The sequence below is a fragment of the Schistocerca americana genome, chromosome 5 (assembly GCF_021461395.2).
Source record: "Schistocerca americana isolate TAMUIC-IGC-003095 chromosome 5, iqSchAmer2.1, whole genome shotgun sequence".
NCBI lineage: Eukaryota > Metazoa > Arthropoda > Insecta > Orthoptera > Acrididae > Schistocerca > Schistocerca americana.
The window spans coordinates 448,074,789-448,102,178 of NC_060123.1; the positions used below are offsets into that span (position 1 = coordinate 448,074,789).

At 39.5% G+C, this 27,390-nt stretch overlaps 1 protein-coding gene across 2 annotated transcripts in view; it reads left to right on the top strand.

Annotated features, from left to right (window-relative positions):
- LOC124616082 overlaps positions 1–27,390 on the top strand; it is a 158,980-nt gene that overhangs the window by 36,010 nt on the left and 95,580 nt on the right. For both annotated transcript variants that reach the window (XR_006979843.1, XM_047144331.1), the window contains exons 2-5: positions 9,373–9,480; positions 10,527–10,736; positions 14,935–15,168; positions 15,824–16,093. Coding sequence is in view for 1 of the 2 variants with exons in the window: in XM_047144331.1 (XP_047000287.1) it covers positions 9,373–9,480; positions 10,527–10,736; positions 14,935–15,168; positions 15,824–16,093 (822 nt within the window). In the remaining variant the exon portion in view is untranslated. The remainder of the gene's footprint in view (positions 1–9,372; positions 9,481–10,526; positions 10,737–14,934; positions 15,169–15,823; positions 16,094–27,390) is intronic.

The following is a 27,390-nucleotide window of genomic DNA, read 5'->3' on the forward strand; positions in this document are numbered from 1 at the left end:
TGCCAAGTCAGAGGAACGTAGCGATGGTTCAGAATATACCAACCAAATGAGTCCAAGAGTATCTTGGAGGCTAAGGCTGTGTGAGGACAGACGTTCGCGTGCAACGAGCATACTCCTCTCATCAGCAATCCCCTCCTTTTGTTTTCAATGGGCCTCGTGAGTTTTTTAGGCATCACAATACTGTTGTGCATTGAAGGTCCCCTCTTGAGGCAGAAATTCGACCACAATGATGCATTTTCAGTCTCAGAACACTGAGGCCATGATTTTATTTTGCCCAAAATTTTGGTTTTGAATTTGTTGGCTGATGAGGAATTGGGGTGATGCCACTGTCATTTTGTTCAAAAATGGTTCAAATGGCTCTGAGCACTATGTGACTTAACTTCTAAGGTCATCAGTCCCCTAGAACTTAGAACTAATTAAACCTAACTAACCTAAGGACATCATACACATCTATGTCCGAGGCAGGATTCGAACCTGCGACTGTAGCGGTCGTGCAGTTCCCCACTGTAGCGCCTAGAACCGCTTGGCCACCCTGGCCGGCTGTCATTTTGTCTCAGGCTTGTGATGAGACACCCAATTTCATCTCTAATCACAATACAGCTCAGACAGTCCTCACCTTCCAGTTCAAGTCATTCAAGAAACTCGCTGGCACAACTGCAGATTTTTCTTGTGCTGCTCTGTGAGCCGTTTTGGGAACCATCTTGTGCGCTGTTTCTGGTATCCCAGTGTTTCTGCGAGTGTCTCATACGAGGGAGTTCTGGAGAGCTGTGAAAACACCACACAAATTTCATCCACTGTCAATCGATGATCTTCATGAACAGTTTCCTCGATTTGTTGCACCAACACATCAGTCAAAATGGAAGGTTTTCAATTCCTCTGTTCATCATGAACACATGTGCTGCATCCACTAAACTTCCTACACCACTTCAACACATTTGCTCAATTCATAACACCATCACTGTAAATCGTTTTGATTTGCATGTCCTAGGTGCCAGAGTTCTTCAAAGAAAATTGCACCAATCATGAACCGTACCATGAAACAACACCACACAGTGATGCATTTACTGTGCAGGACAACTTCATGAACATTCATTAATGGTGATGAACCCCAAATGTGACAACTGTGAGTGTTCACTGCACCATTGAGCATAAAGCGTGCTTTATCACACCACAAAATGTTCCAAGGCCATATGTTGGCAACTTCAAACCTTGCAAGAAATGTAAGAGCAAAGTCTACTTGAATGTCTGCACCATGTGGCAAAAGATGGTGAATAATATGAAGTTTGTATGGATATCATTCATAGTTGTTCACAGCACTTTTCAAACAGTGGACCATGGAGTGTTCAGCTATCATGACACAGCTTGTGCACTTCTCGAAGATTGCACATCACATCCAGAATTCTCAGCCACGGCAAAAGTAACTTCTTCTACAATTTGTGGTGCAATTAGTTGTCGGCCTCTCTCAGGAGCAATTCCCAAATCACCACTTAATTTGAATTTCCAAATCATGTTCTTCAAGCCCACTTCAGAAAGAGAACCTCTCTGTATTCCCCTAATTTGTCGATACTCATGAAGAGCAGCAGCACTATTGCTGTTGTGATAAAACAGGCAAGGTTCTGCTCACCTTTTCTAGATCTATGTTGTCTTTCTGCAACCGAAACACACACTGATGTTTAAATTTCAACACCATGTCAGTGTACCAGTACTAGTGTCTAACAGGATACCATGACACTAACACTACTATTGATAATCCGTCAGTGCATCATTGTTTTCCATCTACACTGGCTCAAGCAGTGGAAGTTTAGTTATAGCTAACCTATACATTTAAGTACAAGTTATAAGATAATTTTTTTATTGTTTCTTAAATGAAAATATGTTTAAGACTTTTGACTTATTCCACATCCATAGCGCCATTTAATCTATGATCTACAGAAGAAACACAAGCCTATTTCATGTTCTGTAAATATTTATTATTTATTCTTGTTTGATGAGATGTTCTACATCTTTGATGACCTCCTTACTGTGGAACTATGGAACAAAAGCTGTATCTTATTCAGTTTAATCCCTGGTCGGTTTGAGAACATTTTTCCACACAAGCGACTTATCATTTGACATCCCCCAATTCCCACTTGTATGCTTTCACCAAAGTCAGTTTTCACAACTAATTGTGATATGCAATATATACAAATCTTGCACTTGGCTGCTCGTGGTGCCCCTCTTAGCTTGGTGCCCCAAGCAGTTGCTACTAATTACAACACATTCTGTACAGAAATCTTACAGTTGTGATACCTCTCAGCTTGGCAGCCCAGGTGGCAGCTTGCATCACTTGAGCATCAAACTGGCCCTGATCTACTCTAATCTAAGGTAGTAAATAATGACTTAAGTCCATGTTGTATTATTACTAAGAAAAGTGGCAGGTGATCGTTTACAAATATCTGCAATATTTCAAGTTAATTTCTAAGGTTTTGCACTTTTAGATGGATCACAATAAAATTTGTTTTGCTTCCTGCTTTGTTTGTTACCTTATGAAGGTTGCAATTAATTTTCTGTTATAAGGATATCAATATGAACTACTCCAGGACTTAAAACTTACATCTTCTCGATGTTCAGCATTACATGGTATTCCAGTTTGATTTGACCAATCTCAGCAGAAGTTGGAACTGGTCAGAATTTGAATATTCCTTGATTTGTTGGGAGAGCTGGACTTATTTCTAACAAAATGCAGTATTTTAAAACTAAATATTGTTTTCCCCCACACGCTTAAATGCTGACTGTGTCTTGTGTAGCAGCTTCTGTTACACTGACAAGAGCTGACATGTTACTCATCAATTCCATTTCTACAATCACTACTTCAAAGAAGTCAATGAGCTATCCATCAACTATGAAAAGACAATAAACATCATTTTCAGTTTATCCAGTACTGAAACTGAGTGCTTAACTGTTGAGTTACTTGGTGTATACCTTGGTTACAAATTAACTTGGGACAAACAGTCAGACCACGTACACAGATAGCTCTCACATATTACATTTTTATTGACTAAACTACCGACATGTGTAACGAAGTTCAGCAGGAGCTGGGATTGGTCAGAATTTGAAGTTTCCCTGTTTTGCTCGAAGAGCTTGATCTATTTCTAACAAGATGCAGTATTTTCATACTAAATATAGTTTTCCCTAACCCAAATGCTCATGGTGGCTTGTATACCAGCTTCTGGTACACTGACAAGAGCTGACATGTTACTAATCAATTTGATGCCTACAAAAAGTACTTCAAAGCCAATGAGCTATCTGTCAGCTATGAAAAGAACAGTGAACACCATTTTCAGTTTATTGAGCAGTGAAACTGAGCGCTCAGCGCTTAAGCTATTTGGTATATACCTTGATACCAAATTAACTTGGGACAAACACACAGACCATGTCTGCAGAAAGGTCTCCCATGTTACCTTTGACTGACTAAATGATAGACGTATGTAACAACACCTCTGTTACCTAACTTCTACTATGCTTTCTTTCATTGCCATCTGCAATATGGTATCATTTTATGGAGTAATTCCGCAGCGGCCAAAAACATTTTCATGTGGCAAAAAAAGGCTATTAGGTCTATTTTTGGAGTCACAAACTCTAAAACCTCCTGCAGACCACTTTTTAAAGACTTCAAAGTATTGACAGTTCCACCACTTTTTATGTACTGTTGCCTACTAAAGTTTAAAGAAAATTTAAACAACTACATCTTAAGGGAAGCTATACACCAATATAGAACTAGGTAAATGAAATGGATGGATGTGCCCACAGTTAATTTAAAGAAAAAACAGTCTAATTATGAATGCATGGGCATAAAATTATTTAATACTTTATCTTTAAAGATGCATTATGTCTCACTTAATGATTTTAAAACAAAAACTGAAAGAAAAGGTTTTCTACAGCATTTCAGAATTTCAAAACTGTTCTGTGGATGACCTGAGATACTATTTTGTATATATCTTAGTACAGCAATAGTTCATTTGATATTTCAGCATATTATTTTTTATGTACTGTAAATTTAGGAAATTGTTCTCTAGAGTATATTTTAAGTGCCGTGTATTATTATTAGTATGTGTATTTTAACTGTGTCAACAAAATGTATTTGTACAATACATGTAAACTCCCTGTGATGACATCAATTGCATAAAAATGCTCAAAGATGGATCAAAATAAATAAATAAATACTTTAATAAAAGGCTACCATTTTACATTTTTGAATCGTCTGTATACTGAATCATATGCTGTTGTTGTTGTTGTTGTTGTGGTCTTCGGTCCAGAGACTATATCCTGTGCAAGCTTCTTCATTTCCAACTGCACCCTACATCTTTCTGAATCTGCTCAGTGTGTTCCTCTCTTGGTCTCCCTCTACGATTTTTACCCTCCACACTGCCCTCCAATATTAAATTTGTGATCCCTTGATGCCTCAGAACATGTCCTACCAACCGATCCCTTCTACTAGACAAGTTATGCCACAGGTTCTTCTTCTCCCCAATTCTATTCAGTTCTTCCTCATTAGTAACAAGATCTATGCATCAAATCTTCAACATTCTTCTGTAGCACCACATTTAAACTATTTATTGTCCACATTTCACATTCATACATGGCTACGCTCCCTACAAATACTTTGAGAAAAGAATTCCTGACACTTAAATCTATACTCATTAACAAATTTCTCTTCTTCAGAAATGCTTTTCTTTCCATTGCTAGACTACATTTTATATCCTACCTATTTTGACCATCATCAGTTATTTTCCTCCCCAAATAGCAAAAGTTATCTACTACTTTAAGTATCTCATTTGCTAATCTAATTCCCTCAGCACCACCTGATTTAGTTTGACTACATTCCATTATCCTCTTTTAGCTTTTGTTGATGTTCATCTTATAGCCTCCTTTCAAGGCACTGTCCATTCCAATCAACTGCTCTTCCAGGTCCTTTACTTTCTCTGATAGAATTACAATGTCACTGGAAAACCTCAAAGTTTTTATTTCTTCTCCAAGGATTTTAATACCTACTTTGAATTTTTATTTTGTTTCCTTTACTGCTTGCTCAATGTATAGACTGATTAACATTGGGGATAGGCTACAACCCTGTCTCACTCCCTTCCCAGCCACTGCTTCCCTTTCATGCCTCTCGGCCATCTGGTTTCTGTACAAATTGTAAATAGCCCTTCGCTCCATGTGTTTGACCCCTGCCACCTTCAGAATTTGAAAGAGAGTATTCCAGTCAACATTGTCAAAAGCTTTCTCTATGTCTATAAATGCTAGAAATGTAGGTTTGCCTTACCTTAATCTATCTTCTAAGATAAATCGTAGGGTCAGTATTGCCTCATGTGTTCCAACATTTTTACGGAATCCAAACCGATATTCCCCAAGGTCAGCTCCTACCAGTTTTTCCATTTGTCTGTAAAGAATTCATGTCAGTATTTTGCAATCATGACTTATTAAACTGATGTTTCTGGAATTCTTTGAGACTGGAATTATTATATTCTTACTGAAGCCTGGGGGTATTTCACGTGTCTCATACATCTTGCTCACCAGATGGTAGAGTTTTGTCAGGGCTGGCCCTCCTAAGGCTATCAGTAGTTTTAATGGAATATTGTCTACTCCTGGGGCCTTGTTTCAACTTAGGGCCTTCAGTGCTCTGTCAAATTCTTCACGCAGTGTCATATCTCCCATTTCATCTTCACCTACATCGTCTTCCATTTCCATTGCATTCAAGTACATCGCTCTTGTATAGACCCTCTATATACTCTTTCTACCTTTCTGCTTTCCCTTCGTTACTTTGAACTGGTTTTCCATCTGAGCTCTTGATATTCATACAAGTGGTTCTCTTTCTCCAAAGGTATCTTTAATTTTCCTGTAGGCAGTATCTTCTTACCCCTACTGATATATGCCTCTACATCCTTACATTTGTCCTCTAGCCATCCCTGCTTCACCATTTTGCACTTTCTGTCGATCTCATTTTTGAGACATTTGCATTTCTTTTTGCCTGCTTCATTTACTGTATTTTTATATTTTCTCCTTTGATCAATTAAATTCAATATCTCTTCTGTTACCCAAGGACTTCTACTAGCCCTCATCTTTTTACCTGCTTGCTCCTCCGAGCCTTCACTATTTTATCTCTCAAACCTATCCATCCTTCTTCTACTGTATTTTTTACCCCTGTTCTTGTCGATCGTTCCCTAATGCTCTCTCTGAAACTCTCTATAACCTCTGGTTCTTTCAGTTTATCCAGGTCCCATCTCTTTAAAATTCTCACCATTTTGCAGTTTCTTCCATTTTAATCTACAGTTCATAATCAATAGATTGTGGTGAGAATCCACATCTGCCCCTGGAAACGTCTTACAATTTAAAACCTGGTTCCTAAATCTCTATCGTACCATTCTGTAATCTATCTGAAACTTTCCAGTATCTCCAGGCCTCTTCCACATATACAACCTCCTTTCATGATTCTTAAAGCAAGTGTTAGCTATGATTAAGTTATGCTCTGTGCAAAATTCTACCAGACAGCTTCCTCTTTCATGTCTTATCCCCATTCCATACTCACCTACTATGTTTCCTTCTCTTCATTTTCCTACTATCGAATTCCAGTCTCCCATGACTATTAAATTTTCATCCCCCTTCACTATCTGAATAATTTCTTATATCTCATCATAAATTTCTTCAATCTCATAGTTGTCTGCAGAGCTAGTTGGCATATAAACTTGTACTACTGTGGTAAGTGTGGGCTTCTATCTTGGCTACAATAATGTGCTCACTATGCTGTTTGTAGTAGCTTACCCGTCTATTATTTTTATTCATTATTAAACCTGCTCCTGCACTACCCCTATTTGATTTTGTATTTATAACCTTGTATCCAGTTTAACATATCCATTTACCTTTTTAAATGTTCTAACCTACCTGCCCGATTAAGGGACCTGATACTCCATGCTCTGATCCGTAGAACCCCAGTTTTGTTTCTCCTGATAACGATGTCCTCCTGAGTAGTCCCTGCCCAGAAATCCAAACAGGGGACTATTTTACCTCCGGAATATTTTATCCAAGAGGATGCCATCATCATTTAACCATACAGTAAAGCTGCATGCCTTGGGAAAAATTATAGCTGCAAGCAAGGCTGTTTTGGTTAATGTTACAAGGCCAGATCAGTCAATCGTCCAGACTGCTGCCCCTGCAACTACTGAAAAGGCTGCTGCCCTTCTTCAGGAACCACACATTTGTCTGGCCTCTCAACAGATAACCCTCTGTTGTGGTTGCACCTATGTTATGGCAATCTGTATCGCTGAGGCACGCAAGCCTCCCAACCAACGACAAGGTGCATGGTTCATAGGGGGGACTGAATCATACAGGGTGGTCGGAAATTCCCATTGCAAACTTCTAGGTCATATAGAGGGTAGTGAGTACATAACATTTTGAATAGGAACCCATGTACAGAAACTTATTGTTTCCGTTCCATGACAGTTTCAGTGCAGATGATTATCTCATCCACACTTAGGCACGACACAGTACATTTGTTGCAATCGATTTGAAAAGAATATTGACTCGTTCCATTATTACTTATGTATTTTAATTACAACTCACATCTTATGGTTTACTTTAGTCGACAACGACAAGAACCTAGCATCTACGGCACCAGCCACAACGTACCGATGCATTACAACAGTGGCTCGATGTGGCAACCACCAATGTTGTTACACACATTGTATCTCCGAAGCATGTTCTGGTACACTCTCTCCATCCCACTTGGTGTCTCTTAAATGTCTTGTGCAGCAGCCAGAACTCATGCCAACAGATCTTCCTCTGTCTCTACAGGTGTCTCACACATTAGGCTCTTCATATGACCCCACAAGAAGTAGTCCATAGGGGTTAAATCTGGCGAACGTGGCAGCCACGCAGTTGGAGCACCACGGCCTGTCCATCTTTCACCATACCATCTGTTGCGTTGTCTCTGGACAGCCAGTGAATAGTGAGGTGGTGCTCCATCATGCTGAAACCACATTTCCTTACAGACATTCAATGGCACAGCTTCCAAGAACTGGTCCATTATGTATCGTAGGAAGACAAAATATGCGGGACCCATGAGCTTGGTTGGAAGGAGGTGTGGTCCAATCACATGACCGTCCAGAATACCTACCCATATGTTAATTCCAAACCTGTCTTGAAATCCCTGAACACGCATGGCATGAGGGTTTTCGTCTGCCTAGACATGGCTATTTCGAGCATTCAGAACACAATCCCTTGTGAACTTACATTCATCTGTGTAGAGAACTTGACGTGGAAACAGGGGCATGTCAATGCAAAGGTGCAGGAACCAGGTGCAGAAGGCGATGCATTGTGTAAAGTGTGCTGGACCCATAGCGTGCACCCTTTGGAAGTGGTACGGATGTAGTTGTTGCTCACGCAGGGCATCCAAGACAGTACTGTGACTAACAGCCATTGCACGTGCAATTGTTTGTGAACTCGTTGATGGGCTATCTTCAATGCAACGCAGTACACCTTCTTCAAATTTGGAAGTGCGGTGTCGCCGTGGAGCGCCACAGTCCTGCCTCCTCACGGTGAAGGTACCCGTTTCTCGTAGCCATTGTGTAACTTGGGCAAACAGTTTCTTTGATGGAGTGTGACGGTGTGGAAAACGTTCATGATGCAGCTGACTAGCAGCTCGTCTATTACCTTTCCTCTATCGGTGATGCACCAGTATTGACTCGGTCTCACAGCAAAGCAGATAATAACTGACATCTGGGGATCGTTTGATGTAGTACATGTCATTGTGTCTGCACTGTTGCACACCAGGACAGGGAACACTGAGATGTTTCTCTTGCCCTGAGCAGATGCTGATGAGGTGCACATCTTAATTGACACTGTCATAGAATGGAAACGATACGATTCCAGACATGGGTTCCTACTCAAAATGTTCTACACTCACTACCCTCTACATGTCCTAGAAGTCTGTAATGGGAATTTCTGACCACCCTGTATATATTGTTAGAATATGAAATTTCTCTATGTAAAATAAGTGTAGGTATTAGGATAAACAAAAATACAGTATGACACAGGAGTAATAAAAAATTCATACTACTCACATAATGAGTGAGTGATTAACCATTCGTATAACGTTTGCTTAAAAATGTGCACAGAGAGGTCATGTATAAGTAGAGAAATCTTGTTAAGTAATTTGAACCCTCTAATCTCCTAGCTATTAAATGACTTTTATCTTTTATTGTATGGCATAGAAATGCATCTGTTGCTTTCTGTATTACAATATTTCTTCTGAATTTTAATTTTGGCTCTTCTTCTTTCTATAAATTAAAATATACCTGTATAAGGATCTGCACACTACTGTGGTTGCATTAATTTCAGGTAACCACGCTTGTCGTGCTGGCATTAATACCATGGCCTGGCCCTACTGTGTTTAAGATATCATGTCCACGCGATCACGCATCTGTTGTGCGGAAGGTTGTTCAAAAGGTAAGTAAAGGTTCTTCATCAAGCTTACTACATGCAGTGACAATGCATTTAATATTTATTTAAAACAAGAGACCAAAAGTGAATAATCGAGCTTTGCATGAGTTTAATTATTAAATATAATAAAAAACTGAGGGATATGACACAAACTGTTGCATCTGAAAACTGACCTTAAACATGCTTTTGGAATTTTCCCCAAGTGTTTTCATGTATTATTTTTGTTTTGTTTTGTTTCTTTGTTTGGGATAAACTTCAACACATTCACTCATTCCACTTTCTAATGTTACACATACACAAATGGATAAACAGAATTTGTATATAAAATAAAAATAAGTAAATTGCCATTGGCATATTTCCTGAGAAAGCAGCAGTGACATCCAAGGCAAATAATCCCCTATTATAAAATCATTTTATATCTTTATCAAATCAAAAATAATAAAGAAAATAGCTTACAACTGAACATTGCCTCATGTTTCCAAGTGCAATTTTTAGCAGACCTTCCATTTAGGTCACATGAATAATTCTATGGATAGAAAGATACAAGTGTTCTACCAAATAAAGTCTTGCTAGACTTAAAAAAGAAAAGTATATGATTTCTCTTACTATGTCAAAGTCTTTGAGTTTTTTGAACATAACATTCTGAGTAGGAATCTAAAATTTTTAGCTTTAATTACATCCCTATTCGGCCGATAGTGTCATAACTTCATAAAAAAAGCAAAGGGTCTTATTAGCAAACTGCATCACTAATCTCAGAATGGAGTCCCCCAAGATTCAGTTGGATATCCTATGATTTATATTAGACATTCATCTGCAGCAAGTTTAAGTATAAAATTAAGAAAATGAAACTAAACCTCTGAATTAAATTATCATAAACATAGTGGCATTATTGATAATACTCAGCATAAAATATACAACTACTTTATATTACTTCATTATTTTTATCATTATTTATCTTGCTTTGATTCTTCCCTCATACCCGTGTGCTGGGTTTTACAGAAAGTGATTTATAAAACAATGTGTCACAGTTCACACTTTTTCTTTTTTTACAGAAATGGATACCAGTGCTGGAGAAGTATCAAGTCTCAATTCCTCTCGAGTGTCCCTTTCATCCTGTGAGAGACATATATTGGCCTCAACAGTCTGCCAAACAGCAACATCGGTCTTCTCAGTGGACATGTGGAATATGTGGGAAATCATTTTATGAAGAACGTTTTCTAGACAAGCATTTTGACAATAGGCACAAAAACCAAATTAATATGGTAAAATTTTCATTGAAGCCTTCCTATATCTAATACTTCATACTAATGTGACTAGTGGAAACTGGCATTACAAGATGTCCTTGTTTCTCACCACTCACATGGCCATAATTTACATTAATTTCTTCAGTCTCAGCATTTCTTTTCAGTAACTATTCCTTTCTGTGTGCTTCCTTTAAGTTTCCTACATCTTTTATTTTTTGACATGTCTGTTTTTTCTCTGCCCCCTACCCCACCTGTCTATTACATATAATATACTTCACTTTTCCCTCTTACTAACTTTTGGATAATATTTGGCCAGTAATCTCTCTTCTTTGTTACCCTACCTTCCACCTTGAAGCACTCATGTTTTCAAATATTGGCTGGCACAGTCCACAACAATTTGTCTCTCCTTCTCATCCTGTCTGGCACATCTCACCTGACCTGGGGCTCTGGTTGACTTCTCCCTAACTCCCCCATTTTCTAAATCTCACTGTCCTTTTCCTCCAAACTTCTTCCTTATCCTTCAACTGTACTGCCAAAAGAAGGAGCCATTGGCTCCAAAAGCTTGCAGATCTCCTTAACATTTTTATGTGTTTTCTCCTGCTGCCACTTGGTAAGTAGATTTTTTTGTCGATCCAATTACATTATACTTTCAAAAACTGATTATTTTCGTTGAAATAGGTGGTTTATACCATACATTAGACAATATAATGACTTAGTATAGGGTTTATGGACTATGAGAAAGGTTTGACACTTGAAGAGTTAAATCTATTCTTGTATTACTCCAGAACTAAGGAATAGAATCTAGCTGCATCAAGTTGTTGAAGAATATACACAACAAGACAACAGCTTTCATTAAGTTACACCAAAAGAGAGCAACTTTAAAAATTGTAAATGGAGTTAGGCAAGGTGACTCCAGTTTACCAAAAGTATTTGCTGCAATAGATCTCGAGTCAGTTAAGCTAAGATGAAGGAAGAATACAAATAAATGAATGGCGAATCTAGTATAATAAAGGCCTGAAGAATAATTACAGTAAGGTGAAAATAATGTGCAATTTCTATGCAAACAGCAAGAAGTAAATATCAGTGTAGAAGCACATGACAATATTGTGTACTAAAGTCAACTTAAAGAAACAGGCAGACTCATCCTACAATATTGCCCATGTGTGTAGAACCCGAACCAACTTTGGGGTATTGAGCATATACAAAGAAGGACAGCAAAAATTGTCACTGGTTTGTTTGACTCATGGAAGAATACCTTGGGGATGTTGAAAAACTGAACTGGCAGACACCTGAATATAGGTGTAAACTAACCTGTGAAACCCGACTTGCATAGTTTGAAGGAAGACAGATGCAAATTATCCTGTGAAAGTCCACTTGTAAAGTTTCAAGAACCAACCTTAAGTGATAAGCCAAGGAACATATTAAAACCCAAACAATGGAAAATCCAAATTTGAAAAACTACATGAATTGGATAAATTGCTATTCACCAGATGAAGGAGGCAGTGAGCTCATGGAGGAGGCAGTGAGCAGCAGACAGGCACATTTTAAAAGTGACAGCTGGACCAACCTTTTGCTTAGCATGATGCACAGTGTGGTCTACTAGATTTAAATGACTGCTTTTCATACCATGCCATCTGGGTTCTTTCTAGCAACACTAGCTTTTCCAAACTGCACAGGTCTTTGTTCCCACAATCCCCCGGGCCTCTACCTTCACCAGACCCTGTACCCCATCTGCCTCTATTCCCTACTCTGCTTTCATTCCAGTCTCATACATGCGTTCTTTCCTCCCATCCCCTCTGCAAGGCTATTTTCACTTTTTTCCTAACCCCCCGCCCCCCTCCCCCTGCTCCATCGCCACCACCTCCCCAACACAACTCTCCAAACACTGCATCTAGCAGCACATCATCCTGTCCCCACCACATCTCAGCACATTACTACAGGCAACACTACAACATCTTCTCTCATCCCTAACCTGCTGTCCCTCCCCCCTCCCCACCGCACATCTCTTCTGGACCCCACTACTCACCCCACCTGTGTTCACTACTCATTGCAGTGACATCACATTGCTCTGAAAGGACAGCGACAGCCATTCAGAGTGTGTGTGTGTGTGTGTGTGTGTGTGTGTGTGTGTGTGTGTGTGTGTGTGTGACCCTGAAGACAAGGTTAAACTAGTTACAGCTCACATAGAGGTGTTTAAGTAACCATTCTTTCCATGCCCTGTATGTGAATGGAACAGGAAGCAGCTCCAGTAACTTGTACAGTTGACAATACCTTCTGTGATGCACTACACAGTTGTTTCAAACTGCAAAGTGTTGATGTGCATGTAGGTGGACACTCAGAGAGAAATTAACAGGAGGGTAATTATGACCAGGACTTCATATGTGAAAAGGAATGCTGCATTTGGAAATAAATTTCTAGTGTGCCAAAAGTGGAATGTCTATACCATGTATACAGCCAGTATTTACTTACATAATTGAAACATAGACATTCAAGTGACAAACAGTTCAAAAACTGAGGGTTACTTTATGAGTAATGGCAAGATGCATGGTGGGGAATAATAAGAAGCATCAGAAAGACAAACGGATAAGAGAAGAGATGAAAGTTGAGAACATGATAGTGAGTATTACTAAACTGAACTGGAGGTGTGCTGGGCATATAGCAAGATGAAATGATGAGAAATGGACAAAGCTGGTTCTGTGTTAGATTCCCTGTGTTAAGAAAGGACCTGGGGGATGATCTAAGGGAAGATGGATTGACAACATAAAGAAACTAACAGGGCAAACATGGATGCAAAAAGCTAAAGATAGTAATGCATGTAGAAGTCTGAAAGAGGCCTATATCCAGCAGTGGATGAAAGACAGCAATGATCTTCATGTTATCCAATCATGAATGAGTATGTCATTTTCCAGTTGATGAAACAATGAGTTCTAAGGTCACTCATCAGTCAGTCTGTGATGCACACAATTCACTTCAGTGGGGACCAAATGATGATGCATTATTTTCAGCTTCAGTTTCCCTCTGCTTTCTCTTTGCATACGTTTTTGACAACAAAGTCAGCTAAAAGTGCCTTCTACGTGAATAACTGGCATCAAAGGATTATAGTAAAGCGTGTTCCATATTGCTTCCTATTCTTCCAACAGCATCTGCACAGTTTTCCCATTGTTTTGTGTGAGAGGATGTTGACAAATAAAGCCTCTGAATTTTTTATTTGAAAACTCTTAAAGCTTTAAAACAATGTTACTGACATTCTACATCTTTATTCTTGGAGTTTACATATTTGCAGCCCTCTGCTGCTAGATGGCACAAATTTTAGTGTGTAACATGGAAGTGTGTAACATAACTATGCTGGTGCATGAGAGACAGAATGCTGTAATCAAGTTCAAAATTCAGAGAGTTCTTTGACACCCAGAGCTTCCTCTCCTTCAGCTTGACAATGCTAGATCACACACAAGTGCTATGACATCTGCAACAATCTCACACCCTGGGTTCACTGTCATCAATCATCCTTATACATTCCCAACTTGGCCCAATCTGATTTTCATCTGTTTCCAAAACTTAAAGGACACCTTTGAGGATTTAACTTTAATAGTGATGAAGCAGTGCAAGCAGAGGTGAGGTTGTGGCTCTGTCAGTGAAGCCAAACATTCTACAATAGTGGTATCAACTGACTGGCGTCTCTGGAGAAATTTATATATGTCACCAAGGTCACTATATTGAGAAATAAATTTGCAGACATGCAGAATAAAGATGTAGAATCTTAATAATGTTTGTTTTATTCTAAAAACTTCAAAGTTTTCAAGTAAAAACTTCTGAGGCATTATTTTTCAGCACCCTCTCATACCTAATATGTCCACCATACTAAGTCACAACATATGAGAGACTTTGCAAAGATATGTTACTGGCACCAAATAAATTAGATGGTCAGGATAGATAACCTCTAAAGTATGAAATTTATATGTACCACTGATTTGACTTACTTATTGGCACAGATATCAAAGAACCTAATTGATTGTCAATCAGTTATTGGTCAATTTGTTTGAGTGGTTTTGCATTTTGGAAGTTGATTTACTTTCAGTTAAGTTTGGGGGAAAATCTGTCCTTTTAATTAAGCTTTTTTCATTTCTGGAAAATGTATCAGCTTTTTTCTGGGGGAAATTTTAAAATTTTTTTCTTTAAGAATGTTTTATATGTAATCTAATGCAAAGATTCCAAACAGGCTGAAGATGCAGTATGCCTAGCTGATTATTGTGACATCATGCGATGTGAGGTACTAATGACACAAGAAGTTGGAAGTGGTGAATCAGGAGAATCCAGTCAGGGAAACACTGACATTGAAGTGTGGAGTGAGTCAACAGCTTATCGCACTGCACTGTCACCTTCGGGACCTCGAGACCTTGCTCGTGTGCTGTTTAGGAGAGGACCATATACTGAACATGACAGACAGCCACAGGCAAGGACATTTGTAAAATTCTATTTATCTTCCACTTTTTTAGCCCATGCTACACAAATAGCAACCAAAATAGGAAAAGCTCTTCATGCCGACATTACCAATGTTTCTTGATTTTGAGAAAACATCTTTTATTCTGTGTTGTATATGCACTATTGCTAAAATTTCTGTGACAGGTTAAAAATGGAACTGAACCCAGAACCCCTGCCTTACCAGTTAAGTTCGTCATGCTTGCCTTGTGGCCAACTTAAAGTTTCAACTAGTCCGTTGTTTCTCTATTTACTTTCTACGGTGCACAAAGGCTGTCTTGATGTGCCACTAGTTCCTTAAAGGAGATAAGATAATGTAATTGAGAGCACACTGCCTGCTAAAGACAGGGGTTTCCAGATTAAGTCACAGTCTAGCACACAATTGTAATTTGGGGGAAAAATGTTTTGATTGATTCAGGAATTCTTATTATGAGAAGTAGAATTTTAATTGGACAAAAGCAGATAAATGTCTTTTTTCAATTTAAAGTCACAAATGTGCTAAACATGGCCACGTCAAAAGCTTTCTGGTAGAAAAGTAAATATTTGAATGTCATTAACAAAATTAATTACATGTAGTTTTAGCATTTAATTAAGCAAAAAATTATTTTGAGAAAACTCCTTCATTTCAGGAAGCACAAGGGTCCACACCAAAAACACAACCCAGTGAGAATCACTGCCCTCGCACTTCGCAACCACCAACTTCAGAACAGCATCAGCAGCCTCAAGCGACTTCTGACACTGACACAAATACTTCTGCACCGGATACCTGTGACAGCGGAAACCTTGTTGACTCATCAGTGCCTCCAGGAGATCGTAAGCAACAAAGACTGAGTGAGCTGCAGAGACTCAAAGCCAACTGCAAACCAGAAGAACTTCAAGGCCTTAAACTTCGGTGTGAGGTATTATGATATTCAATTTTTACTTTATCATTAGAGTGTTCTTTGCAATCCACCATAATAATTTAGCAATCCATCATAATAATTTATAAATGTGCATCAGTCATACTAAAAGAAGATGATAACCAGTCCATTTGTATAATTAATCAGATCAGAATTGGAATGACAACTGTATATGTGAGAGTTAATTTTCCAGTAGATAGATGTACAAGGAAGTGAGGTATTTGAGACCATTGAAAACATTTTAGATGTTCAGAATATAAATATATTTATACATACACTGGCAAAGGTATCCACCTATTAATAGTTTATTGTCCATTGCCTGGGATACAAGAGGGAGGAGGTTGGCTTGCATAGCCGTGGTAGGGGCTTGGTTTTTGTTTGCAAACTATGTTTGCACAACTTGCAGGTGAACAGCTATCTGATCAGGATACAGAAGTAGGGAATTCAGAGAAAAGTGATTCAAAAGCTGAGTTTTGATTGGCGCCATGCTTTCTTCCTCTTCTTTTTCTTCTTATTCCCTCTGTTGTGTCTGCTTCTGTGGGAGTCAGCGCCAACACAAACAGGGAAGGAGAGAAATTGTGATGGCTGGTGGCAGGAATCCAAAATCATCTGTTCATAACATGTTAAGATTAAATGAAAAACTTAGTGTGCCTCCTACTTGCAATTACATTTATTAACTATTATCACTCGCAGAATGCAGGCTAAGTATTGTCTTCCTATTACTCAGTATTGATGCTCTTGAAGACTGTGGCCAAATTAGGCTGACCAGTGATGGCTGGTTGGTTAAATCAGCATCAACTGGGGGCGCTGAACTCTGTCTTCCTGGAGGTGAGGCATTGCCCGCTTTTTCCATTGGCACGTGGGTCAGCACCTTCTCGATGCTGTATCGCAGTGCTGTGCTGGTTGGTGTGCAGTTGACGCTTTAGAATGATGATGGTGCCTGGTCCATGGCATGCATCGGGACGAGCACTGGGAAGTTGAGCTGCTGTGGCAGCAAAGGCGATTGGTTCTGCAGTTGGTGCTGAAGAGGCACCCAGGGGCAGCTGCACCGGCTGAAAGATCCTGGTAGGACGTGAATCTGTGGAAGAATCTCACAACTGACAAACATGAATCTGGTTCTGATGGTGACCCGGGAAGAGCTTGAATTAAGTACATGAAGCACCTAAATTTTGAAGAATTGTTTCTCTCTCCCAGCAACTGGTGCAACGAAAAACTCTGAAAAGAATATAATCATTAATCACAAAGCGATACTTGTGGAGAGTGCGGGGGGCTGTGTGCTGATGTGGGTGCAGCAACTGGAGCAGCATGTGGTGGTGCCGGCCAGGTAGAAGTTCTGCCATTGATGGTGTGATATGTTGATGGTGTGATACGTTGCTTGGTCCTGTGTGTGGGAGGCACATATTTATTCATCTGTTGCTTGAACATATGCACAAACTGTTCAGCTGCGCCAATCAAGTGAGGATGAAAAGGAGCACCAGTAATTTGAGTGATACCATTGGCTCTACAAAACTGTTCAGAAGCCTGAATCTTAAACTGTGGCCTGTTCTTTGTAACCAACACTTCAAAACCTTTCAAGCAAAACACAGATGACAAAGCCTGAATGGTACTACCCAATGAGCTGAGTTTATGGGCACTGCAAACGGATATTTGCTAAAAGAGTTCACAACAATAGGCCAATGAATGTTCCAAAAGGGACCATAAAAGTCTATATGCACTCACTGTCACGGCAACTGAGACTTTGGCCAAACTGAAAACATTTGCAGAGAGGTTGATAGAGTTTCAGCACAAGTGCAACACTGTGATGTCATCTGTTCAATGTGGGCGTCCGTGCCTGGCCAAGTACATACAGTGCCAACACAGTTAACTGGTTTGTGTGTGTAATTCCCATTGTCCTTGATGGAGCAGTCACAATACATCTTTTGGCAACACTTTGGGAATAAGCACAAGGCATTGTCCAGAGTCATGTTGCAGTAAAATCATACCATGCTGGATGGTGAGGCTATTCCAAAGAGCAAAATATCGATGCACAAAAGAATTCTGAATGTCCTTCATTGAATGAGACGAAGCAGGACAGATGCAGTGCAACAACAGCCTCAAGTCAGGATCTGCTTCTGTGGCCTGTGCAATTTTCCTGTCGCTCAGTGGAAAAGTCTGTAAAAGTTAAATGTCCTGCACATTGAGCTGACAACTATATGCGGCAGTAGCATCGAATTCAGAATCAGGACCAACAGCAAGGCAAGAAAAGGCATCAGCATTTTGCATGCTTCAGTGTGTGCCAGTACAATATTTCATACTGATACTGTGACAGTAACAAGGGCCAACTTTGCAGCTTCTGAGCCGTGTGCTGCAGAACAGGTTTGGATGGATGAAACAAAGACTGAAGTGGCTTATAGTCTGTCACTAGGTAAAACTTCTGACCAAACAGATAATGGTGAAACTCTGTCATTCCAAAGATAATAGTGAGCATTTCCTTCTTGATTTGAGAACAGTTACATTGTGTCTTGGTCAATAACCTGGAAGCAAAAGCAATTGGCCTGTCCTGTGAACCAAATCTGTGTGAGAGCACAGCTCCAATTATGTATGAAGAATTGTCCACTGCCAAAGCCACAGGCTTAGTGGAATTGAAATGAAAAAGTTATCTGTCACTAAACAAGGCTTTTTAAGTTTCTGGTTTGCATCCTGACACTCTGTGGTCCAAACAAAAGACACATTCTTCCCATGTGAAGGATGCAATGGAGCCATAATCAAGGCTGCATTGGGTATAAACTGAATGTAGTATGCCAACTTCTTGAGAACTGACTGTAGTTCTGCCACATTCCACGGGGCTGGGAGGTCCGGTTTGCCCAGAAAATGTGAGTGAAGGGGATGAAAACCTTGGTTATTAAGAACAGGGCCTAAGTACCAAATTTCAATCTGAAAAAAAGATAGATATGTCCAGGTGACACTTCTGCAAGTACTTGAAAAAGTGTATGAAGGTTACTGATATGTTCCTCCAGTGTATGGTCTGACATCACAATATTGTCCAAGTAATTTGAACAGAATGGAACTTTTGCAGTAAGCTGTTCTAAGTAGCATTTGAGTGTGGCAGGCATGGAAGTGCTGCCAGAGGGTAAGCACAAAAATTTGAACAACCCTAAATGTGTGTTGATTGCGAACACTTTTTGAGACTCATCATCTAGTGGAATTTGCAAATATGCATCAGATAAATCAGTTTTTGAAAAATAGCGGCCTGCACCAAACCTGTCCATTAGTTCCTCAAGGTGAGGCAACAGATAAGTATCAATTATTGTTTGTGGATTCACAGTGGTTTTAAAGTCAGTACAAAGACTAAGTCCTCCAGAAGGCTTTGGTAAGATTATTTTGTATTTATTTATTTACTATACTAAGGGCGAATCCTGTTCACTACCCATTCTTTAAGTTCAATTGCAACTTTGTATCGAAGTACCCAAGTGACAGGATGTGTCCAAAAAAACTTGGGTTGCTCATTGTCCTTCTTTGTAACATGCGTCACAAAATTATTTGCTCTGCCAAGTCCTTCAGAAAATAAATCAACAAATTCCTGAATCAAGTGAGTAACACTGTCTTTTGAGTTGAAAGTAGAAACAGAAAGTACATTCTTCTGAATATGATGACCAAATAAATCAAATGAATCTAACCCAAAAATATTTTCAGTCTTGTGAACACAAAATTGTAAATGTCTCTTTTCTGGTGTGAGACTGGAATGTGGCAGGCAAACTACATGTACCAAGCACTGAAATGTCCTGACTGTTATACTAGTAAGTTGCATGCAAGATTTTGTCATCTGTGGCAAACCCAGTTGTTTATAAGAGGCACAATTGAGCAATGTAATGGAAGTGCCAGGGCCAATCTGAAGTTGCACACAGCATCCAGCAATGAGTAAGATCACAAACAGTTTGTCTGCCTGATGTTACACAATACTTGAGTGGGGTGAAGTCACATCCTGAATTTGTTTGTTACTAATACTGGTAGACGGTCTAGAAAAAACTACATTCACTGAATGAGAAGGTGCTCCACACTTACAAGAGCAAACATGGGTGGAGTTATCTTTCTGTTGCAGGCACACAGGCTGTACATGACCTGGCTTTCCACAAGTAAAGTAAGACACGTTCCGCAAAGGGCAATGTTGTATCTTATGTGTGGAAAAGCAGCAGGGACATGATTTCACAGCAGACACATGCATTGACACTTGTTTACTCTGGCCTCCTCACAGTGGCCTGTTTGCATGTGGCAGTTGGTTGCGAGGCCATATCTATTTGTCACTTTGTGTTGCATTGAAAATGGGAGCAACCTCAAAAGTTTTCCACAGAACTATCACGAGTCCTGATGTTCAGCAGTTTGTAACACTCATTTCAAAGTAGGATCAGAATGTTTAAGAATTTGTTCATGAATCCCGCTATCTAGTATATTGTATGTAATTGCATCACAAATCATTGCATCACTATAGTACTGTCCACAGCTACATTGAAAATGACACTGTCATGTCAAACCCTGAAGTTGACTGATTCACTGATGGTACGTCTGTTGTGGCTGTTTCTGCAATTGAAATAACTTATAATGAGCTGCAGCAACCTGTACCTTAATACTTAGTGAGGGCATAAACTAAATCTTCAAAAATTAGCAACTCCAGCCTACTAGCCAGGAATAATTTGTGAGTGAGGTGGTAAGCTCCTGTGCCAGCCATTGACAAGAAATAAGGAAGTTTCACAGTACCTTGCACTTGATGTGTAGCCAGGACTGCCATAGGTTTTGGAAATCAGGAATATCAGGGAATTTCAAATACATCATGGAAATCAGGGAAATATTAAGGAAATTTGGAAAAAAAAAAAAAAAAAAATACGCTGGAGAAATGTTGTTTTTGTCTCAGTAGATGAAATGGTTTGTTTACTGAGGTGTCATGCATCATCACTGGCTGCCTGCAGCTGAGTATGTGCGGCACTTCCTACTCCCTCATTACTATTGCTGCTCCCCTTCCTAACACTCCCCTCAGCTTCCTGCCACCACTTCTTGTCGCTAGCCTAGCAGCTGCCGATGAGAGGCATGAGGAGTGGTTTGTTTGGATCTGATTCTCAGACTGTAGATGCAGCTGCCAGAGACAGCAGTCATTTATAAATGAGTTGTGTCTGAGTGATTGTGTGAATGTGTGTGTGCTCTCATTTTCTGACAAAAGCTATGGCTGAAACTTCTATTGTGAGAGTGTGATTGTCTTTTCTACATACCTGTCTGTGACTCAGCAATCATATTTACAGTGAGTTGCTACCTATCCTCATTATTATTAATTCTCAGAATATTTGAACAAGTTATCTGTTGCCATCAACATGCTATCTGTGGCTCATGAATAGCTGGCCACACAGTGAACTTCCGTGCCGGGCCAAAACCGCAGGCCTTTTTTTGTTAGTATCTATAATGGATCAGGCCTGCTGATCTGAAGTCACTTAGCTTCCACTAATGTGCAGGCACTGCCAGAGACAGCAGTCATTTATAAATGAGTTGTGTCTGAGTGATTGTGTGAATGTGTGTGTGCTCTCATTTTCTGACAAAAGCTATGGCTGAAACTTCTATTGTGAGAGTGTGATTGTCTTTTCTACATACCTGTCTGTGACTCAGCAATCATATTTACAGTGAGTTGCTACCTATCCTCATTATTATTAATTCTCAGAATATTTGAACAAGTTATCTGTTGCACGGGTTGATCACCGTGGTCTCATTTCATCAACATGCTATCTGTGGCTCATGAATAGCTGGCCACACAGTGAACTTCCGTGCCGGGCCAAAACCGCAGGCCTTTTTTTGTTAGTATCTATAATGGATCAGGCCTGCTGATCTGAAGTCACTTAGCTTCCACTAATGTGCAGGCACTGCCAGAGACAGCAGTCATTTATAAATGAGTTGTGTCTGAGTGATTGTGTGAATGTGTGTGTGCTCTCATTTTCTGACAAAAGCTATGGCTGAAACTTCTATTGTGAGAGTGTGATTGTCTTTTCTACATACCTGTCTGTGATTCAGCAATCATATTTACAGTGAGTTGCTACCTATCCTCATTATTATTAATTCTCAGAATATTTGAACAAGTTATCTGTTGCACAGGTTGATCACCGTGGTCTCATTTCATCAACATGCTATCTGTGGCTCATGAATAGCTGGCCACACAGTGAACTTCCGTGCCGGGCCAAAACCGCAGGCCTTTTTTTGTTAGTATCTATAATGGATCAGGCCTGCTGATCTGAAGTCACTTAGCTTCCACTAATGTGCAGGCACTGCCCTTCGGATCTAGTCTCATTAATTTGCCTGCAGGCCAGGTCTGTTTGTGTGTGGCACATTGCAGCGGATTTTCATAGTTTATCCATGGACCCAGGACTGTGGTGCTCCTCAGCAGGCCAGAAGCCATGGGTGATGGATTGTAGGAATACACTGGAGAAATGTTGTTTTTGTCTCAGTAGATGAAATGGTTTGTTTACTGTCTCACCAGAAGTATGTTGTACAGTGTGGCATTTTATAGACATTTTATTTGTTCTAGTACATCTTGGCATTTAAAAAGTAGTTTATATGTTGGAAAGTATGGAAGATAAGAAGAAGAAAATTGTGTCAGTCACTGGCAGTTTGTGTGCTGTGTACTCATATATTTCTTGAAAGAAAAATCACAAAATACCTGTAAAATAACAGAGGTAACACAGTAGGTAATAACCGACAATAACGAACATAGTGGAACCAACATTTCTTCGGCGGTCACCTACATTGTTGGTTTACACAATTCTTCTTCGCCTTGTACACTTCTTTCAAGGGGCCTACTTTTTTCTAAGGTTATTTCTGAAATCAGTGAAGATATTTTAAATCTGTTTTGTGACTCCAAGGAAATGCATATTTTTGTTATAAAATGTGTTTCGTTTTATTGAAATAAAATAACATCAATGGTCTTAATGAAACACGTATACCAATTGGCTTGCTTTCTCCATCTAAAAACAGTTTGTTACAAAAGATGTTGATGTTACTACATAAGATTTTTGCTTACACCAGGAAATGCCATCTGCTTGCAAAGATTTTTTTAAATTTTTTTTTAGATATTTCCTCATTTTCACTATCGTTTCTTGCACCATAGATGCTTGGACAGATTGTTAAATTACATCTTAACTTACCCTTGAAATCACAAAATTTGTCAGGGAAAAATGCTAGAACTTGTCTGGTAATCAGGGAAATATCAGGGAATTTCACTTGGATAAACTTGTGGCAACCCTGGAATCCTGGTAGCACAAAGAGCATCGAACTGAGCATAGTACTTGTTCCGCTCCTCATGCTGGTCACTGAAAGCTCGGAACGGTGAAATGCACTGAGGCAGTGTCATGGATGTGGCTGGCTATTGTAGTGGAGTTGATGCAGCAGTGACTTGTGCATTAATGAGTTGATGTACTGTCAGCATCTACTGCAACATTTTATGGTTCTGATACTGAATAAACTGCATTAAATCAAAGCCAGCGGTAGCTGGAGGCGTAGGTGCAGGTGGGGAGGAAGTGGGTTAGAGCCATTTTAATAAGAGGAGCAGCATAACAAAGTAATTATTCACAATTAGTGAAAGCAAGTGGCATCTCTGCAGGAAAGAACACAGTTAGTAGCAACGCACCTCTGAAAGAAAAGAGAGAAATATTAGTGACGCGCTGTAACAGAGCAGCATAGAGCAAAGGCAGCATTGATTCTGGAATCCTCATCCCCCAGATGTGTTGGCTACTGTGGGAGTCAGCACCACCACAGACAAGAGAGGAGAGGAGTTGTGATGACTGGTGGCAAGAATCCAAAATGATCTGTATGTACCACTTTAAGATTAATTGATCACTTTATTTCTAAAAGGAAAAAAAAAAATGTAATTTCCTGTGCCTCCTACGTGCAATTACATTTCTCCACTATTACTACTTGCAGAATTCAGGCTAACTATTGTTTTCCTACTACTCACTACTGATGCTCTCAAAGACTGTAACTGAAATGAGCCAACCAGTGAAGGGTGGCTGATCAAATCAGCGTTGACAGGGGGCGCTGAACTCTGTCTTCCTGAAAGTGTGGCACCAACCGCTTTTTCCATTGGCACATGGGTCAGTGCCTTTTTGATGCTGTTTTGCAGCACAACACTGATTGGTGTGCAGTCAGTGCTTTACAACTGCACACCCTCTCCATATCACATCATGTATTGACTGCTCTCCATTTTATCCTTTATCTACCAAAATTTATTTCCTCCTTGGCTTCAACTGTTTTAATTTTACTGACTGTTTTTCTTGCCAAACTAGACACTTATGGATACCTTCTTCCAACTTCTTTTGTTCACTTGTTGTCTGAAGTTCTTTCCTAATATCGTCGTATCTGATTCTGTTCTTTTCTATCACTTGGAAATTCTTAAGAATTTCATTGCTGTGCTGTGAACACATCGTTAGTGACAAATAATGACAATTTCCACTGGTAAATTCCTAGTGAATCTGGAGAGTATGAGTAATGATATCACAAAGGTTGTTGTAGGCATAGCTTTAGTTTATTGACACAGCCTGTCGTGATACTGACCTGATTCTCATAGTCTCTCCTCAGGAGTACCTCTCTCAAGCACCACAAAGCTGAAAGACTAAATAAGTGTGGGATATCATTGCTCAGAGATGTACATGACATCTTAGTTTTATTTTCACTGAACATACATTTATTCTTTACTAAGGTCAATTATTAATAATGATGACCAGTATGTCAACTACCAAAATATATTAATAGTCTTCAAATAAAAAGGTATGGAACATAGTAACAAGCAAACGGTTGAAATTTGCATCTGCTGCTGTGGGATAATATAGTGAGACATCTAGGGACAGAAATGTAGTGTCTGGCTAGGTTGTGTGCATGCATGGGCATGTGATCCAGGAGAGAAGCAGGCAATTGTGTACACCACCAGAGATAAACAAAAGGATTGCCATGCGCCACCACCTCCGGCAGACATTCATGGTCCGAAGATGATCTGATAAAAAGATCGAAACTGATCACCATTAAAAAAGTTAAGTGATCAAGACTGTTTCTAATGTATTTATAATAATTACAGACCACTGTTTTCCCATATAAGAACCATTTTGTTTAAAATGTTAATTGTGTATTTTGTTCATGTGATGGGACAGTGTGTAAGGACATAATGAGGTTCACATTGCACAATTTGTTGATTGAGGAGCAGTGAGGTGGTATCATATTTCTGACTGGAGGATATTCATCACTGGATGGTAGCCATATATTGGGGGCTGTGTGTCCAACAAGTCAATAACAAAGTGAAGTGCCCATTTCTGTGAAGGCCAGGTGTGTTTCAGTAATGACCCGAAATCAGGTCAGGCAGACACTATAATCAAGGCTGAATTCATCATCAAGATGAATGATCTGGTGAGAGATTATCAGTGTGTCACAATGTGAATGTTGGCATTGATTGTGGGGGCAAGTATTTGGAAAAGTGTGAACAATTGTGCACAACAGATAGGGTTCCCAGAAGGTGTGAGGGCTGTGGGTTGTGAAGCAGCTCAGAAAATAAGAAAAGGACCTGCTTACGGAGTGAGCACTACAACACCTGTTCTGGTATCATGAAGCCCCATTTTCCAGGAGTAGATTGTCCCTGGTGATGAGAGCTGGTGCCATCACTTCAAGCAAGAGAGAAAGCAGAACAGGATGCAAATGGAAGCATGCATTGTCACCCCTCCCTAAACTGTTCAGAGCTGTGCCTACAACAGGCAAGGTAATGCTTACCGTCGTTTTTGATGTCTGAGGTCTGATACTTATTGAATTCCTCAATCACAGAAAAACTGTTAAAAGTGACATGTACTTTGAGACACTTCACAGCCTCTGCAACTCCATCAAGAGCAGGCAGCTGGGATGCTCCATGGAGGGGGTCATTCTGCTCAACAATAACATGTGTCCACATGTTTTCAATGACACACAAATTGTAATGGCCAAGTTTAAGTGGGATCAGTTAGAGCATTCACCCTACAGCCTGGACATGTTGCCTTGCAAAAGCATATCTCAAAGGAAAATGCTTCAGTTCAGATGACAAACTGGAGGACACAGTGGTCTGGCTCCTGTCTCACAGCCACAGGAATTCTGGGAACAGGGAATCCTGCAACTCATTAAACAGTGTGATAGTTGTGCTCAGTCCTCCAGTGATTACTTTTGAATAAATATATCAATTATACTCACAGTGTTGTTTTGCACCTCTTCCTTTGAACACCTCTCATATGAGCACACTGGACCAGATCAGTACCTACAATTACAGTGGCAAAGTTAACTATTGTGTTGGGCACAAGATACAGTTCACACTTATACAAAAACATCACAGTTTGCATTTGGCACTGTGCTTTAGTAACTTATCAGAAAGTGTTGGAATTGTGTGAACAATATATTTCATGTGAGACAGCGGCAAAGTGCATCATCTGGAATGTAATAGAGCTCTCTGGTGCTATTGTATGCTCTGAGTTTTATGTGTGTAATGTAATGTTCCTTGGTTGTTGTATTCGATGTATTTTGCCTGGAAGTGTGAATATAGTTATTGGCACTAGATATCTTTTACTCACTATTACTTATCCAACTGTGTCAACTCTAGTATAAAGGATCGCACTTCAATAGTTCATTCACTTCAGTTGATAATGGATATCATCATGTCCAACAATCACTAGTTTCTATGACAACATTCCCCACACTTGCTAACCGCAACACAGTTAATTTAATATGTTTCTTAATTACTGAAATCATTCAGAAGTCTTTAAACATTAATATTAATGAGTCTCACAGTTGTCAGTGCACATATTTTTGCCTGTAGAAATGTGCAAGATTGTGAATGAGCTAACAGAAGGTGCACCCAACATAGGTCTTGTTGTGGGCTTTCAAACCACTAATTTTCGGTGACATCCAACTGCTTACAGACAGGTGTAAGAATAAACTGTTTACATGTATGAGCACCATATAGCAAATTAGGATAAAGCACATGAAATAATTATTTATTTAGTTAATTAATGCTGTATGTCATTTTGTACATAAGTAAATAAAGTAACAAAAACGTGTTGTCAAAGTTCAGGATCTAACAATGATTATGATGAAAACTCTGATGGAAAATGGGGATACTTATGAACTTAAATGCAACTCAGTTAATTAGTTTCTGATAATTCAAAGTAAGTGGGACTGCTAGGCTTTCTATTGGTATCGGTCACTTTTCTGAAATATACCAATTAGCTCAGGGTTTTGCATGTTGCAGACTATAGTATTTTCTAATTATGAGAGCCCTAATGAAAAGTAAT